Source organism: Pomacea canaliculata, linkage group LG7 (assembly GCF_003073045.1).
Source record: "Pomacea canaliculata isolate SZHN2017 linkage group LG7, ASM307304v1, whole genome shotgun sequence".
Classification (NCBI taxonomy): Eukaryota; Metazoa; Mollusca; class Gastropoda; order Architaenioglossa; family Ampullariidae; genus Pomacea; species Pomacea canaliculata.
In genome coordinates, this window is record NC_037596.1 from 9,667,563 (window position 1) to 9,686,599 (window position 19,037).

The following is a 19,037-nucleotide window of genomic DNA, read 5'->3' on the forward strand; positions in this document are numbered from 1 at the left end:
TAATCCATATCTATTAAACATCTATGATTTATATAATGAGCTCTACATTTAGGTAAATAAATGAGCATATGTTTCGCTGATACCAAGTTCTTTGAGTTAATCTGTTCGTCACTTTGTTATACCTAGAAGTATGCGTGTGTGTGTGTGTGTGTAAGCTCGCACTTGGATTTGAGAGAGAGAGAGCTGAGGGGATGTGAAGAGAGACAAACAGACATATAAAATTAGATTACTGCTCGCGTGTATTTATTCATACGGTTTTTAAAAATTTTATTCCATAAAGCCCAGATACACCAACACATAAAAATACGAAAATACGTCTGTCTTTATATGTTTGATATTTGTTAGTGGCTTTTACAGTGTTAAGTAAAGATGAGCGAATACATCTGCTCTGTTCATTTTTATCCCCTTCCCCACAATGTACACACATACACAAAGTGACGAAAGGATGTAATCATAGTTGTAGTCTCCGTCTCTTAAAACATCAGTGAATTTGCCAACATCATGTACAAAAGACATACTCATTATGCTAAAAATGGCTTTTAACAGTTTCCTTTACGATTCTAATTTAAAGTCAAACGGAGCTACATATACAGTTCTCGAAAATGAAAGCTGATTTGTACCAGGCATTGCTATCGCTTCCTTGTATGCTCTGAAAACTTTGTTCCTTGTAGTGAAAGTACTAATAAGTGTGAAGTGTTCTAGCTTACAGCAAAACCTCTTAGCATACATTATATTTCCTCTCAGCGACATCTGTCTTTGTCGAAAGAAAGACACCTTGAGATGTCACACTGTCTTATAACAAGGATTTTAAAGAGTTTAAGGAAACGAGATTTTCCCAGAAAATTCAGCCTTAACACGTATTGACACACACACACACAAGCACACACACAAACACATGCGCGCACACACGCACAGAGGAGAAAAAAGTGCTAGTGCTCAGGTGTGTATATCTCCTCAAACTTCTTTGTCCCTTTTGAGCTTGTGTTGATACAGCAGTTAATATTCACACAAATACAGTTGCACATACATACAGAGAGAGAAAAAGAAGAAATATCACCATTTTTTAGCTTTTATTGGAATAAATTGTCTGCCCCTGGTACTTTGGCTTTGTGCACATTGCTTTGAATCATATTGATGTTTGTTACTTCTTCCCTCCAAAACATATTCATCTGCAAATTGTCACAAATAGAAGACAAGTTTATTTGTTATTTTTATCACACTACATCTTTTTTTTAAATAGAGGAACCAGAATACTCTGCGTACAAATCCTAAGTGGGTAATTCTTTCGTGAGAGGAAACCACAATATCAATTTGCCCCTATCTACATACGCAATATATAATAAGCGAAATATGTCTACTTTTAAGAATTCTTTATTAATAAATAATTCTATAAGAAAATAAGAATTCACACACAACTGTAGGTCATTGATAGGTCTGTACGTTTCTTAAATGTGATAAAAAAAATACACTGAGCAACTGTTTGCTTTTCTTAATCAAACACCAACTACAAAACAATCAAATATACTAATGTATGTATAAAAGCATTTTGACATTTAAATGCAAAATGTCTTGAAATGCATTTTTAAGTGTATAAACTCTAGTGTGTAAATTTTGACTTGAGAAATGAAAACCGCATTTTAAAAAGTCGTTTAAGTTATTTGCATAACGTTTCGTGGATGAATGGGTGATAAGGGAGGGGAGATAATCATATTTACAATATGCAAGTTATGGCCCGTAGGGACTTCTAACCTCAATTCAGTATCTTATTACACCAGCTGATGAAATATCTCACACTCTTCAAGCCGCCAAGGCTTCAGATCAACAACAACAATAATAATAATAATACAAAGAAAAAAATTTCAGGTTCTTAGTTATTTAAGGCTCAGGTGTTTAACCACCAGTGTTGAAAACCTAAAACAGTATATAAAAATAGGAAACAATTAAAATTTTTTATGTCTCTTTTAGACCCTCAACACTATGTATGATTAAAACAAAATAATCCTTGTCATGTTCATTTGAAAGTAAAAAACCAGAATATTTACGAGTATCGGCGCCGACAATCTGATAACAACAATTCCGTCATTGGCTTTGCGTCGACTCCTCAGTAACCTTATCAGACGCAAACTGCCTAACACTTCAACTGTCTTCATACTTGATCAAGGGAATGCCACTGGTAAGTACCTTTGTAAAGTTTCTGTCTGGGTAAATGGTTAAACGGCAGTACGTTTCTACATCAACATGCTTTTCTTTTCGTTTGTTGTCACTGTCAGTGTTGTTAGGAAGTAAAATTATTGTCACAGTTTCTAAAACATTGTAGAATGCAGTGGCTGCGAATAATCATAGAGCAAGATTTTTTTATGCATGCAGTATAAGTATATATATATATAGTTTTCTTTATCGGTATTTATCTTATATAAAATTGTTGCTGATAAAAGTAGACAGTCAAGAATAGTATTTAATGAAGTTAACAACTGGTTGATCAACAAGAAAATGAAGTGTATTTTAAAACAGAGAGCTATGAAAAAAATAAATAATTTTGACACTCCGTTAAGATTTTCTTCGTTAGTTAGTAGCTTAATAACTTCTTTTGTTCGAAAAGTTGTGTTAGTAATATCTCCTACAAAAAAAAAAAACTATTATTCAACACATGTTTAATAAATTTTCCATCAGGTTCAGGTACATTATTATCTTTAAATAATCCATTTCTTATATGGATAATTAGCTGTTCTAAAATTATCTCAGTTTACAGAATATTGAATCCGGTGACTATCTCGGGCTCAACAATCTCTCTGTTTGACCTTAAACAGGAATGTCTATCAACATAACGATGTTTGTAATTACCAGCCTTTTTCTGCTTGTAATCCTGAAGGACTGCTCAGGTAAGACTGGTGCTACCTACACTGAACAGATAGTAAGCATAATGATAATAAATGCACATTGTATAACATGGAAGTCATAATAATAGTGATGATTATAATGGTGATCATGTTGATGATATACATCCTTCTTTTAGAAAACAATTCAAATCAACTAGTATAGAAATAATAACGTAAGTGATCGTAAATGCATTCATGATTGTTAAAAAGAGTTTGGTAAAGGAGAAGAAAAAAAATACTGAAGAGATAGTTTAAAGATTCAAGGGGAAGGTGGTGAGGCGTTGGCTGACTCCAAAAAGCAGCCGAAAAGGGATTGAACGTTGGGAATTCAACAAATTATTTTAAATCGTTTATATAGTTGTAGTAGAAGACTTTTGTGTTTTAAAAAGAAAGCTTTTTTTGTAAATAAAGTGTCACATTTACAGGCCATAAAATCGAAGGATGCAGTCCTCAATCGCCTATGGGAGTGAATGCAGCTACAAACACTTTTGAATGTGTAGACATTCCGCCTGGTCATCGTGTGCTATGGTATGTCACGAAAAAGGATCCTAATGATGAACACCTTGTAATAGTCGCCAAAGTTGCGGAGTGTACTATGGAACGCAAGGGCTGCAAGACATACATGAGCAATGCCAAAGCTTTCAAACAAACCGCGACCTCCAGCGTGGCGCAAATCTTCTCACAAGATATGTCTGTCTTCTTGAGCATCGGGTGTAAGGTTTTCACAGAGGGTTCACTGATGACAGACTACCCCTGTGACTTAATATCAAGTGGTAAGTAAAGACGTTATTGCTCATTAGTTTTAAGGACAATAAAAATATACGTTTTACAGACTGCAACTGAGTAAGGTGGTGAGGTGTTGTCGCGGCCCTCTGCTCCTTGAGAAGTAATAAGGACTAAACTATTTTGTCCTTGAATGTTAGTTCAAAAACGTTTTACTGCACTTTTCACACTATCGGTTGCCATGGAAGCGATCCAAAGTGGCACCAAAAGAAATATTTTTAAAAGTTTATAACTTCGTCAATTTTGAGTAAAGTCAAATTTTTTTTGAAAATCGTTACCTAAAAGAAAGATCTACAATCGTTTGAGGGGGAAATTTGTGAAATCCAATTAATTATTTTTAATGATTTTTTGTGTGGTATAACTGATTGCTAAAATTTAAGAAATTTTGATTTAAAGAAGTGTAACAACTAAACTACTCAATATGTCTTAAAAAGACTTTATGAAAAGTTGTATTAAAAAAATCTCATGTCAAAATAAGTTTATTAGGTTTTCAAGTAAACAAGTTAACAAAAACAAGAAACTAAGAAAACGATAACAGAAAAGGTGAAAGCCTTTTATGTAATGTATGTGCTTGGTGAAAAATATAAACACCTTTTAAAGAATCAGCAGAAGGGACAGTCAGTCAAAAAGAACTAACTTTTCTACCTTGCCATTTTTTCGACATTTCCCAGGACCTATATTTTTCACGCTTTGATTTCTAATAAAGAAGAAGTGATTCTAATTCAATTGATTTCCAGATGTTCCATCCTTCACCTGCAGTTTAACTCAACAACCAGACCATTCCATGTCAGCAGTCTGCACTATTTTTAAGATTTACATACTAAGCCGAGACTACAAATGCAAATTTATTCTGACATTGCAGGTAGGATGCTTTAATTTTTTGAAGGTAATGAAAATTTGTTTCATGTAATCAATGAAATTCAAAAATGTTGGATTATTCTTGTGGAACAAAAAAAATGCTAAATAAATAATTTCATATTACAGTGGTACCTCGACATACGAGTGCCCTGACATACGAGTGTTTTGAGATACGAGCCGCCGAGCGAGCGATATTTTGCTTCGAGATAAGAGCAAGATTTGAGATACGAGGAATCGCACACTACACCGCTGCACACGACCCCAACATGCGAGGCGGATGTTGGGGTCGTGTGCAGCGTCTAACAGTTTCTCCCACCTCAGACTAGACCTCAGTCTGTGTGCTTGTTTCCCTCGTTTTCGAAGCATTTTTGATAAGTTGGGTTCGCGTTTTTTTGCTTTTTGTACATTTACAAAACTTTGTCACATTTATTTTTATAACCATGGGTCCGAAGAAGAAGATGATGTCTATTGAATTAAAGCGCGAAATCGTAGAAAAAAACATGAGCAAGGTGTGCGAGTAATTGACTTGGCGAGGATGTACGGGTGTAGCACATCAATGATATGTTCTGAGCTTAAACAGGAGTTGATGAAGGGTACAACGCCAGCTAGGGGCGTTACAATAATTTCTAAGCGCCGGACTTCTCTCCATGAAAAGATGGAGAAACTATTGACTGTGACTGTGACAGCTTCAAAGAGGAACCTTAACACAAAGCATCATGTGTGAGAAGGCACGAGCGATTTACGGTGATTTGCTGAAGCAGATCCCACACACTTCCACAAACGAAGAATTTAATATGTTTTTATAGAATATGTATTTGTTATTCATAAATAAATGTTTCTTCTTGTAAATACACTTTTTCTTATTCAAAAACACTTAACAAAAACAACTGAGGTGGTGTTTTGGGAGCTGGAACGGATTAATGGCATTTCAATTAATCTCAATGGGGAAAATTGCTTTGAGATACGAGCAATTTGACATACGAGCAAGGTTACGGAACAAATTAAACTCGTATGTCGAGGTACCACTGTATTTTAATATTATTTTTAAAATTATATTTTCCGTTGTTACATTCAAGTAATATGCACTTTTTATGTTGTTACATTACAGCAAATGTGCAAAACATTTTTCTTTTCTAGGATGGGACAGTACAGACGATCACGGACACGTCTTTCATGAGGACGGAACAGACGGAGGGGCCCGCCACGGGCACGTGCTATAGCCATAACTTGCCTCGTAAAGAGCACATTAAACAAGTGGAAGGAATTTTTCTCCCTGACGACCTACACGCCATCGCTAATTTCCAAGAGTACTGATGATCAAACCTTTCAAATACCATTGTAAAAAAGTCAAACTGGTTTAAGTAGTAGTATACTGTAATGTACAAGAAAAATGTAACAACATTGACAGTTTCAGAAGTGTAGGTAATCTAAGAAAAGTCTTCTTATAGATGTAGAAAATACAGGTAAGAAATTCTTAAAATATAGTCACTAACTAAACCGATTAAAATCACTCGCCAGTATATATATATATAGATATATTTGTATATAAAATAAGGTCGTACACACACCATCATTCCACACTGAGTGATACACTGATTACACTTACAGGACACAACTAAGAACATACATTAAAACATATAGGATAAAAATGAACAAGAATATGAGACGATGTTATTGTGTATTGATACTGAATGTTTTATTATTGCTTTTCTGACTTAAGTAGTGTGTATCTCTAAAATATTTATTATTTCGTATTATCTGTTTCACACCATTGATTTTATTCTTTTATTGTTTATATTTAATGTGAGAAGCTTTTTCAGCTCGGGTGCACTTACTCTTGTGTATATGTATCGCTAACAATATTACAATTTCTTGTTAATTTTCAACAGTATGAAACGTTTGCGCTTAAATAAATTAAGAAAATAAAGTGGCATTACTTTTTTGTTTCCCTTTCATAGACAATTTTAAAACGTCTGACAGTTTTATTGTTTTAAACCGTTATAAAGTGATCCTGGGTGTTGGTAATAAACTTTGCATCTAAATTTTTGTAGTTGGTGTTCTGCCCTTGTTGTGAGGCTGTTCACTCTGAAATATTTTTAACTGTACAAACCTCATAAATATATCATCATCATCATCATCATCATCATCATTTAATACATTTAGTATATTTAATAAAAGTTAGTAAAGGTGTTATAGCAGTGTACACAAGTGGCACAGAAATAAAATGGATGTGACAGACCAAGGGAGACAATCCAATGAACATCTGCCGTAGAATGTAATCGTTACAGAAAGCAGTGTGTAGGAAAACTGTCAGAGTTAAAAGAGGTAAAAATTAAAAGACATACAAGTAAACTTTGATGAATGTGACTTATTTTTTTTGTATACGTAGTCCGTCTTATTTAGAATTATGATCGGACAGCTTGCTCTAGTTATATTCAATGATAAATTAATCAGGAAGAGAACATTCATTTTTACAACATATGTTTGTTTTAAATAGAGTTTAAGACACAATACACCCTGGGCTATTTGACGGACTCTATTCCTGTTTAGAAATGTTTATGCCTATGTATAAACGATGATACATCTACAGTCACAAATTTAGTAACAATGTATAAGTTGGTCTTCATGCTAGTCTAACGGTGAAGACGGAGACAGAGAGAGAGAGAGGCTTAGGTGTAAAAAGAAACAACAAAAAAAAAAAATCGGCTGACTTAAATAAAGTTGTCTTTTAAAATACTTGTTATAGTATAATCATAAACTTTCATTTCAAAAAATGGCAGACCAGTAGACCCAAGTATACTGATATTCTGCCCCTGGTACTTTGGCTTTGTACACATTGCATTGAATCATATTGATGTTTGTTACTTCTTCCCTCCAAAACATATTCATCTGTAAATTGTCACAAATAGAAGACAAGTTTATTTGTTACTTTTATCACACTACATCATTTTTATAGAGGAACCAGAATACTCTGCTGACAAATCCTGAATGGTTAATGCTTTGGTGAGAGGAAACAATATCAATCTGCCCCTATCTACTTACGCAGTATATAATAAACGAAATATAAGTCTATTATTTTAAGAATTCTTTATTGATAAATAATTCTATAAGTAAGTAAGAATTCACACACAAATTTAGGTCATTGATAGGTCTGTACGTTTCTTAAATGTGCTAAAATAAATACACTGAACAACTGTTTGCTTTATAGTCTAGTCATTTTTAATCAAACACCAACTACAAAATAATAAAATATACTAATGTATGTATAAAATCATTTTGACATTTAAATGCAAAATGTCTTGAAATGCGTTTTTAAGTGTATAAACTCTAGTGTGTAAATATCGACTTTAGAAATGAAAATTGCATAACGTTTCGTGGATGAATGGGTGATAAGGGAGGGGAGATAATCATATTTAGAATATTCAAGTTATGGCCCGTAGGGACTTCTAACCTCAATCCAGTATCTTCTTTATTACACCAGCTGATGAAATATCTCACACACTTCAAGCCGCCAAGGCTTCAGATCAACAACAACAATAATAATAATACAAAGAAAAAAATTTCAGGTTCTTAGTTATTTAAGGCTCAGGTGTTTAACCACCAGTGTTGAAAACCTAAAACAGTATATAAAAATAGGAAACAATTTAATTTTTTTTATGTCTCTTTTAGACACTAAAGACGATGTATGATTAAAACAAAATACAGTGGTACCTCGACATACGAGTTTAATTCGTTCCGTAACCTTGCTCGTATGTCAAATTGCTCGTATCTCAAAGCAATTTTCCCCATTGAAATTAATTGAAATGCCATTAATCCGTTCCAGCTCCCAAAATACCACCTCAGTTGTTTTTGCTAAGTGTTTTTGAATAAGAAAAAGTGTATTTACAAGAAGAAACATTTATTTATGAATAACAAATACATATTCTATAAAAACATTAAATTCTTCGTTTGTGGAAGTGTGTGGGATCTGCTTCAGCAAATCACCGTAAATCGCTCGTGCCTTCTCACGCATGATGCTTTGTGTTAAGGTTCCTCCTTGAAGCTGCTTCTCTGTCACCCACACAATCAATAGTTTCTCCATCTTTTGATGGAGAGAAGTCCGGAGCTTAGAAATTATTGTAACGCCCATAGCTGGCGTTGTACCCTTTATCAACTCCTGTTTAAGCTCAGAACATATCATTGATGTGCTACGCCCGTACATCCTCGCCAAGTCAATTACTCGCACACCTTGCTCATGTTTTTATACGATTTCGCGCTTTAATTCAATAGACATCATCTTCTTCTTCGGACCCAGGGTTACAAAAATAAATGGATAATGTTTTGTAAATGTACAAAAAGCAAAAAACGCGAACCCAACTTATCAAAAATGCTTCGAACACGAGGGAAACAAGCACACAGACTGAGGTCTAGTCTGAGGTGGGAGAATGTTAGACGCTGCACACGACCCCAACATCCACCCCGCATGTTGGGGTCGTGTGCAGCGGTGTAGTGTGCGATTCCTCGTATCTCAAATCTTGCTCTTATCTCAAAGCAAAATTTCGCTCGCTCGGCGGCTCGTATCTCAAAACACTCGTATGTCAGGGCACTCGTATGTCGAGGTACCACTGTAATCCTTGTCATGTTCATTTGAAAGTAAAAAACCAGAATATTTACGAGCATCGACGCTGACGATCTGATAACAATCCCGTCATTCGCTTTGCGTCGACTCCTCAGTAACCTTATCAGACGCAAACTAACACTTCAACTGTCTTCATATTTGATCAAGGGAATGCCACTGGTAAGTACCTATGTAAAGTTTCTGTCTGGGTAAATGGTTAAACGGCAGTACGTTTTTACATCAACAGACGAATCTGTTTATTGAGGGCAGAAGATGTTTTTTTCCCGTTTCTTTTCACTGTTAGTGTTGTTAGTAAGTACAAGTATTGTCACAGTTTCTAAAACATTGTAGAATAATCATAGAGGAAAAATTTTCATGCATGCAGTATAAATAAATATATAGTTTTCTTTATCGCTATTTATCTTATATAAAATTGTTTCTGATAAAAGTAGACAGTCAAGAATAGTATTTAATGAAGTTAACAACTGGTTGATCAACAAGAAAATGAAGTGTATTTTAAAACAGAGAGCTATGAAAAAAATAAATAATTTTGACACTCCGTTAAGATTTTCTTCGTTAGTTAGTAGCTTAATAACTTCTTTTGTTCGAAAAGCAGGGTTAGTAATATCTCCTACAAAAAAAAACTATTATTCAACACATGTTTAATAAATTTTCCATCAGGTTCATGTACATTATTATCTTTAAATAATCCATTTCTTATATGGATAATTAGCTGTTTTAAAATTATCTCAGTTTACAGAATATTGAATCCGGTGACTATCTCGGGCTCAACAATCTCTCTGTTTGACATTTAACAGGAATGTCTATCAACATAACGATGTTTGTAATTACCAGCCTTTTTCTGCTTGTAATCCTGAAGGACTGCTCAGGTAAGACTGGTGCTACCTACACTGAACAGATAGTAAGCATAACGGTAATAAATGCATATTGTATAAGATGGAAGTCATAATAATAGGGATGATTATACTCCTGAGCATGTTGATGATATACATCTGTCTTACATGTGTAAATTAATTAGTGTAGAAATAATAAGTGATCGTAAATACATTCATGATTGTTAAAAAGAGTTTGGTAAAGGAGAAGAAAAAAAATACTGAAGAGATAGTTTAAAGATTCAAGGGGGAGGTGGTGAGGCGTTGGCTGACTCCAAAAAGCAGCCGAAAAGGGATTGAACGTTGGGAATTCAACAAATTATTTTAAATCGTTTATATAGTTGTAGTAGAAGACTTTTGTGTTTTAAAAAGAAAGCTTTTTTGTAAATAAAGTGTCACATTTACAGGCCATAAAATCGAAGGATGCAGTCCTCAATCGCCTATGGGAATGAATGCAACTACAAACACTTTTAAATGTGTAGACATTCCGCCTGGTCATCGTGTGTTATGGTATGTCAGAAAAAAGTATCCTAATGATGAACACATTGTAATAGTCGCCAAAGTTGCGGAGTGTACTATGGAACGTAAGGGCTGCAAGAAATACCTGAACAATGTCAAAGCTTTCAAAAAAACCGCGACCTCCAGCGTGGCGAAAATCTTCTCACAAGATATGTCTGCCTTCTTGAGCATCGGGTGTATGGTTTTCACAGAGCGTTCACTGATGATGGACTACGCCTGTGACTTAATATCAAGTAAGTAAAGACGTTATTGCTCATTAGTTTTAAGGACAATAAAAAAATACGTTTTACAGACTGCAACTGATTTTATTTCATTTAATATCACCTGTTTTGCCCTAGAAGAAGCAGGGTTTCTCCAGGATAGGTCATGCACTGACTACATTACCACCATCCTTATCATTAAACCGTCTTTTGAGTGACAGTTCTCCCTCTATATAACTTTTGTGGACATAGAGAAGGCATTCGACAGTGTAGACATCCGGAGGCTGATGATCCACTATGGCATTCCACCTTGGCTCATAAACAATATTCAGGGGTTGAACGAAGACTCGTCCTGCCAAGTTATCCACAACGGTAAACTCACTAAACCTTTTCTAATGAAGACCGGAGTAAGAATGAGTTGAAAACAATCTTCCTGATGGTCATAGACTGGATTATGCGCAAGACATCCTAAGATAACAGCACCAGTATTCAGTAGACCTTCACCAAACAGCTATAGGATCTGGACTCTGCAGATGACATTAGTATCCCATCTAATCGGCAACAACATGCACACACCAAACTGAGTAAGCAGAGAAGACTGGCTTAAAGGTCAACAGAGAGAAAACCGAAGTGATTTGAATCAACAACAAGCATAAACTCACAATCCAGCTTCAAGGAGACACCATCCTGGAAACAGTATCTGGGGAGCATTGTAAACACGGATGGTGGAGCGGACGATGACATCAAAAGCCCCAACAACCAGGCCATCCATGCTTTCAACAGCCTACGCCCCATCTGGAACACTCGAGCATTATCCTTCGCAGTAGGACTCGCATCTACAACACCAATGCGAAGGTAGTCCTACTGTATGGTTGTGAAACCTGGAGAGTGACAAACATAATTAAAAGCAAGCTCCAGACTTTTGCCAACCGATGGCTACACCATATTCTGGGAATAAGATGGCCCGAAAAGCTTTCCAACAGCAGCCTGTGGAAAAGAACCAACCAGAATGCCACTAGCCAAGACATTAAAACTCGGAAATGGGGGTGGATAGGACACACCCTGCGTAAGCTAGCTGACACCATTGCCAGGCAGGCACTTGACTGGAACCCTCAGGGTAAGAGGAGAGTTGGGAGACCGAAGTGGACTTGGAAAAGAACAGTAGAGAGCGAGGCAAAGGACATCGGGACCACATGGGCCCAACTGAGGGTGGCTGCCTTATACCGGGTCCGCTGGTGAGGTGTTGTTGCGGCCCTCTGCTCCTTGAGGAGTAACAAGGAATAAACTAAACTATTTTGCCCTTGCATGATAGTTCAAAAACGTTTTACTGCACTTTTCACACTATCGGTTGCCATGGAAGCGATCCAAAGTGGCACCAAAAGAAACATTTTAAAATGTTTATAACTTCATCAATTTTGTGAGTAAGGTCAACTTTTTTTGAAAATTGTTACTTAAAAGGAAGATCTACAATCTTTTGAGGGGGAAATTTGTGAAATCCCATTAATTATTTTTAATGATTTTTGTGGTAAAACTGATTGCTAAAATTTAAGAAATTTTGATTTAAAACAGTGTAACTACTAAACTACTAAATATATCTTAAAAACACTTTATGAAAATGTTTAGAGTTGTATTAAAAAAAACTCTCAAAAAATTTCAGGTCTGTATCTCATGTCAATATAAAGTTATTAGGTTTTCAAGTAAACAAGCTAACAAAAACAAGAAACTAAGAAAGCGATGACAGAAAAGGTGAAAGCCCGATAACTCTGTTTTATCTAACCTTTTATGTAATGCATGTGTTTGTTGAAAAATATAACCACCTTTTGAAAAATCAGCAGAAGGGACAGTCAGTCAAAAAGAACTACCTTTTCTACCTTGCCAGGACCTTTATTTCTCACGCGTCGATTTTTAAGATAGAAGAAGTGATTCTAATTCAATTGATTTCCAGATGTTCAATCCTTCACCTGCAGTTTAACTCAGGAACCAGACCATTCCATGTCAGCAGTCTGCACTATTTTAAAGATTTACATACTAAGCCGAGACTACAAATGCAAATTTATTCTGACATTGCAGGTATGGTGCTTTAATTTTTTTAAGCTAATGAAAGTTTGTTTCATGTAATCAATGAAAAGATAGTATAGCAGAATATATTTGTTTTAGAAGTTTTTGCATGCACTGTTTTGCCATTCTCAAATGCTGGATTTTTCTTGTGGAACAACAAAAAATGCTACATAAATAATTTAATATTATTTTAATAATTTTGTTAAAAATTATATTTACCGTTGTTACATTCAAGTAATATGCACTTTTCATATTGTTACCTTACAGCATATGTGCAAAATATTTTTTTCTAGGATGGGACAGTACAGACGATCACGGACACGTCTTTCATGAGGACGGAACAGACGGAGGGGCCCGCCACGGGCACGTGCTATGGCCATAACTTGCCTCGTAAAGAGCACATTAAACAAGTGGAAGGAATTTTTCTCCCTGACGACCTACACGCCATCGCTAATTTCCAAGACTAATGATGAACAAACCTTTCAAATACCATTGTAAAAATGTCAAACTGGTTTAAGTAGTAGTATACTGTAATGACAACAAAAATGTAACAACATTGGAAGTTTCTGAAGTGTAGGTAGTCTAAGAAACGAGTCTTCTTATAGATGTAGAAAATACTGGTCAGAAATTCTTAAAATATAGTCACTAACTAAACCGATTAAAATCACTCGCCAGTATATATAGATATATTTGTATTTAAAATAAAGTCGTACACACACCATCATTCCACACTGAGTGGTATACTGATTATACTTACAGGACACAACTAAGAACATATAGTAAGAACATATAGGATGAAAATGAACAAGAATATGAGACGATGTTATTGTGTATTGATACTGAATGTTTTATTATTGCTTTTCTGACTTAAGTAGTTTGTATCTCTAAAATATTTATAATTTTGTATTATCTGTTTCACACCATTGATTTTATTCTTTTATTGTTTATATTTAATGTGAGAAGCTTTTTCAGCTCGGGTGCACTTACTCTTGTGTTTATGTATCTCTAAAAATATTAATTTTTTTTAATATTCAACAGTATGAAACGTTTGCTCTTAAGTAAATTAAGAAAATAAAGTGGCATTACTTTTTTATTTCACTTGTATAGACAATTTTAAAACGTCTTATATTTTGACAGTTTTATTGTTTTAAACCTTTATAAAGTGATCCTTCGTGTTGGTAATAAACTTTGCATCTAAATGTTTGTAGTTGGTGTTCTACCCTCGTTGTGAGGCTGTTCACTCTGTAGTATTTTACCTGTATAAAGCTCAGAAAAATCTCATTCATCATCATCATCATCATTATAACAACAACAACAACAACACCAACAACAACACAGAATCAATCTTATCTTGTTTACTGATACTACTAATTGTTTTAATACATTTCAAAAGTTATTAAAGATGTTATACCAGTGTACACAAGTTGCACAGAAAAAAAAATAGATGTGACAGACCAAGGGAGACAATCCTATGAATAACTGCCTTAGAATGTAATCATTACAGAAAGCAGTGTGCAGTCAAACTCTCAGAGTTAAAAGAGGTAAAAATTAAAAGACATACAGGTAAACTTCGATGAAAGTGACTTATTTTTTTTTATGAAATCTGTCTTATTTAGAATTATGATTGGACAGCTTGCTCTAATTATATTCAATGATAAATTAATCAGGAAGAGAACATTCATTTTTACAACATATGTTTGTTTTAAATAGAGTTTAACACACAATACACCCTGGGCTCTTTGATGGACTGTAATCCTGTGTAGAAATGTTTGTGCCTATGTATAAACGTTGATACACCTACTGTCAAATTTAGTAACAATGTATAAGTGGGTCTTCATGCTAGTCTAACGGTGAAGACAGAGACAAGGAGACAGAGAGAGATGTTGAGGTGTAAAAGGAAACCAAAAAATCAGCTGACTTATATAAAGTTGTCTTTTAAAAGATTTGTGATATTGTAATCATAAACTTTAATTTAAAAAAATGGTGGACCAGTAGACCCAGGTATACAGATATTCTGATGTCTCTGTGTCGTCTGTGTTCTACATGTCCAGTACACGACATCCAGAAAAGCACAAAATCTCTCGTTTACTGACATCTTCACAAAATCATCAAATAATAGGTCTCCTATTCATCTTCAAATCGCGTGAAATCTCTTATGCCATCTGAGATCTCTCCCGTTGGCATCTGCTGACGTCTTTAGCGATAACATTTTATCATCGCTTAACTTCTATTTTGTCGACAACATCAATGACAGGCAGCAACAGCGAGTTAAAGACCGGCACTGACAAACACACTGACAGTACGAGGGCGGATGAGATAGAGAGAAGCACCCATAAACATATATGACCAAACAGTAAACACATTCCGGTCCATGTCACTGTTTATCCTCTTGTAAGATGTTTGTGAGCTTCGTTGGTCTCTAAATATTCTTGTCTTCAGAAACTCAATTATTTCTCCTGCAATAAATGTCACAACATATTGTTTCATTTGTTTGTTTCATTAATCTTTTACGTTTCGACAGACTGAAAGGCTTAATTTACTCCACTAAAACTATTTTACTTTATGAAGCAAGCACAGTAAGATTAAAAAAAAAAACTGGTACTAGTGCATAGACTAAAATATTTAGGTAAGCTTGGACATTAGGGTGACATTATACAGTCCTTCCTCTTTTTCTCATCCAGAATGTTTTTCGTAAGAGAGACAAAAAAGAACACACATATACAGAAATCAAAACATCGCACTAGTAAGCAGATTGAATAGATGATATCTACCAGGACAAAAGGACTAGAACACACAGTCTATCCTCCTCCCTCAACAAACACACAAACACTCACAAACCCCTATGTGTTCTTTCTAATAAGTTGATATTCCCTACAGCAGATATTTTCTAAGGAATTTTATAATAATATTGGACAGCTTCTTCCAAATGAATCATTGTATTTATCACTGTTAAAAGCGTTAAACAAAAATGAAAGTGTTAAAATAAAATAGTTTTGCAGGATAATGTATGTCGCATGTACAAAAACAGATTTTATTTTCCGTCTTTTGGCTAATTTGGCCGTTACATTTAAAGTAGTAACTAAAGCACAATCCTTTCCTAAACTTCTATTGACTTTTCCCTAAACGCTGACTATATCCTTTTGACATGATGACTTCGTCTTCTGACGTCACCCAGCCAGTTGAACAGTAAAACTAAAATGAAGGGAGGCAGTCGCGGACGTGTCGATCTCCGCTGTAAACCAACGAATCAATTTGAAGCAACAAATTTTACTGCCTTTTACTCTTCAGAGCAACATCTGCACGTCCTCTTGTTGGACAGACTTGTTACCTCCCCTTCTTCCCCTGTAAACACAGCCGCCGACCATTGCTGGTTACCTGCCCCTGCAAACTGCTTCTGCATCGCACTCTCCTTCACGACTACACAGCGCTGGTAAGATGTCAAGCTCAGTCTCATATGTTTTACAAAATATTGTACAACCTACTTAGAACAACAATTATGTAAGAACGTCTACGATGACAAAATATCAACAAGGAAACGAAAAAACAATATAGACGATGTTATTGCGTATAAATATTAATGTTTTCAACGACTTGTCTAGATGGCTTGATTTATAATGTTACGATTTTCAGTATAGAATTCTTGATGAAACGCATTCATTGGGTTTTCAGGAAAAGTTTAGTAGTAGATGAATAACATTAAAAAGTGAAATATTGTTTGGGAAAATATTTTAGGAAAAATCTTTGACCATTATCATCAATCTTTAAAAAAAACACTTTGATCGACTTGCAAGTCCCCCCCCCAAAAAATATTTCAAAAAGTCTTTGTCTCTCCCTTGCAATACTATAATGTCTGTATTCAAATATCAATATCGTTTAAGTAAGTTTACTGTGAACGTTTTACTATCGGAAGTTATTCCACAATTATCGGTTTTCAGAATATTGTGTTTATCGACTAGGTACAGGATCTCGGAGTAAACAACCTCCCACGGATACTTATCAACATGATGTTTGTAATTTCCAGCCTCATTTTGGTTGTATTACTGAAAGACTGCTCAGGTAAGGTTAAGGCTAAACACACTAAAAAGAATTACGCATAAAATAAAAACAAATGAAAACAGATGATAATGATAACAAAAGTGATGATAATAATTGTAACGATGGAGATGATATATAAAATTTAATAATACATATATCATAATAATGATATAATAAATGTATAGAATACAAAACTTAACAAGTGTTTATCACATTAAATCAACATCGGGAGTGATCATAAAGGTAGTTCGTGGTCATTATAATGATGACAAAAAGAAGACATTAGTACAGAAGGGAACAGAAGAAATAGAGGACTAAAAAAAATTAATATATTCTAAAGGGGTGCGTGGTGATCGATTCGAAGAAGCAGCCTAGATCGGATAAAATTGTGTGAATCCGGCAAATGAATTTAAATAGTTGTGCACACTATCTAATCATCAACAAATATTTTAATGAAGCAACATATTCACAGGTCAGGTAATCGAAGGATGCGGGCTAGACAATCCCATGGATGTGGATATAAGCAGAAATATTTTCAAATGCCATCTCCAGATGCCAAACCAATGTGTGTCCTGGCACTTTCAGAAAGCAGCGAGCAGACAGTTGATTTCTGTGTCTTGTTTTCCCAGCATCAACCAGTTCACCACATACCTAGAAAATGCCGACGCACGCCGATACAACGACACTTCCAGCGTGCTTGAAGTCTTCTCAACAGATATGTCTGACTTTCTGAGCATTACTTGTAGAATATTCGACAATATAGATACCTACCGGTCCATGTACATGAACGAGTACACTTGCAGCTTAACCAAGAGAGGTAAGTAGAAACAGTATCGCTCCTTATTTTTTCCATCGAGACTTTGTAACTCTTGTGATGGAAGCCCCATGGCTTGGTGTGTAGTGAACATGAGCTTAGACGTATAGGTCGGACACATAGTCATACAGATGTGCCGATCTATCTATTTGTTTGTGTGTGTGCGCGCGTGTTCATCTCTACATACGCATCTATTTTTTCTATATTCGTCATATTTTGTATTTGCACGTCGATTTTGAAAGTAAAGATGTGATCCCCATTCCATTAATTTTCAGATTCGCCAACCTTCTCGTGCAGTTTGCAAAGACAAGCGGACAATTCCTTGTCAGTAGTTTGTTCCATTCTAAACATTTACATACGAAGCCGAGCAGGCCCGTTCTTACCCCCCGCGGGGCCCGAGGCATCGGGTATGTGCGGGGCCCTTGAGATCACGATCGCCACGGTTGTTATTTAATGAAATGTGCGGGGCCCTAGGCAGATGCCTCGTCTGCCTGCCCCTAAGCACGGCCCTGAAGCCGAGACTACAGTTGCGAATTGACTGCGAGGTTTCAAGTGCGTGGCTTTCAAATTTAACATGATAAAAAGCTTGTTTTATGTGATCAGTCAATATACAATACAACCTGAAAACTGTTAAGCAGCACACAGCTTCGAAGAACATGTAAAATCAATCCTGTGTTAATAGACTTTTTTGACTTACAGTGTATCTTTTGAGCTGCCATTGTAATATATTGGATTTCTCTACTTTTTAAACAAATACAAAATGCTGCGTGATTTTTTTGAAAAAAATTATTAAGTTATTGTAAAGTTGTTATAATAATATTTGTTAATTATATATTCAATTAATGTTAGTATGTAAAATAAAACGATAAGTGGGAATGTTGTCCTGTTCTAGGATGATACAACCGAGGTTTTGAGCAACCCTACCTTCATAAGAACAGAACCAGGAGGAGCCACCGACGGGGGTAGTTGTATGGCCCATAATTTACCGAATCCAGACAACATACAAAATGTGGAAGCTACTCTTCTTCCTGATAACATAAGAGCCATCGCCATTCTCGAGTAAAGTTGCTGTACAAACCTTTACTGACACCTTCCCTAGTCGGCCATCTGTTATTACTGGAGATGTAATATTAAACAGATTCAATAAACTAAAAAAACTTTACAAAGATGGATCGTCAATGTCTAAGGCATGGATGTTTTCACGAAGCTAAAGAAGACAGGTCAGAAATGCTTAAAATTACAGTTTATGGTATATTAAATGTTTATTTAAGTTCACAACAAATAAACCGTCTTTTCCTACCTGGATGCTCACTTAAACTGTGCGACTTGAATAAAGAATTATTAAGCAGCGTTCTTAAAAGATAAAATAACTGCTAGTGAAACATCTCTGAAGAAGAACAAAGG

General features: G+C 35.3%; 2 protein-coding genes across 2 annotated transcripts; both read left to right on the forward strand.

The window, feature by feature from the left end:
- Nucleotides 1–1,968: 1,968 nt before the first annotated feature.
- Nucleotides 1,969–6,543, forward strand: LOC112568234. The gene is made up of 5 exons (XM_025245433.1): nucleotides 1,969–2,173; nucleotides 2,808–2,879; nucleotides 3,302–3,649; nucleotides 4,397–4,521; nucleotides 5,655–6,543. The coding sequence occupies exons 2-5, from the start codon at nucleotides 2,810–2,812 to the stop codon at nucleotides 5,829–5,831; spliced, it is 720 nt and encodes a 239-aa protein (XP_025101218.1). The 5' UTR covers nucleotides 1,969–2,173; nucleotides 2,808–2,809; the 3' UTR covers nucleotides 5,832–6,543.
- Nucleotides 6,544–9,255: 2,712 nt separating this feature from the next.
- LOC112568232 lies at nucleotides 9,256–13,777 on the forward strand. The gene is made up of 5 exons (XM_025245429.1): nucleotides 9,256–9,294; nucleotides 9,933–10,004; nucleotides 10,415–10,759; nucleotides 12,672–12,796; nucleotides 13,078–13,777. The coding sequence occupies exons 2-5, from the start codon at nucleotides 9,935–9,937 to the stop codon at nucleotides 13,249–13,251; spliced, it is 714 nt and encodes a 237-aa protein (XP_025101214.1). The 5' UTR covers nucleotides 9,256–9,294; nucleotides 9,933–9,934; the 3' UTR covers nucleotides 13,252–13,777.
- The last annotated feature ends 5,260 nt before the right edge of the window (nucleotides 13,778–19,037 follow it).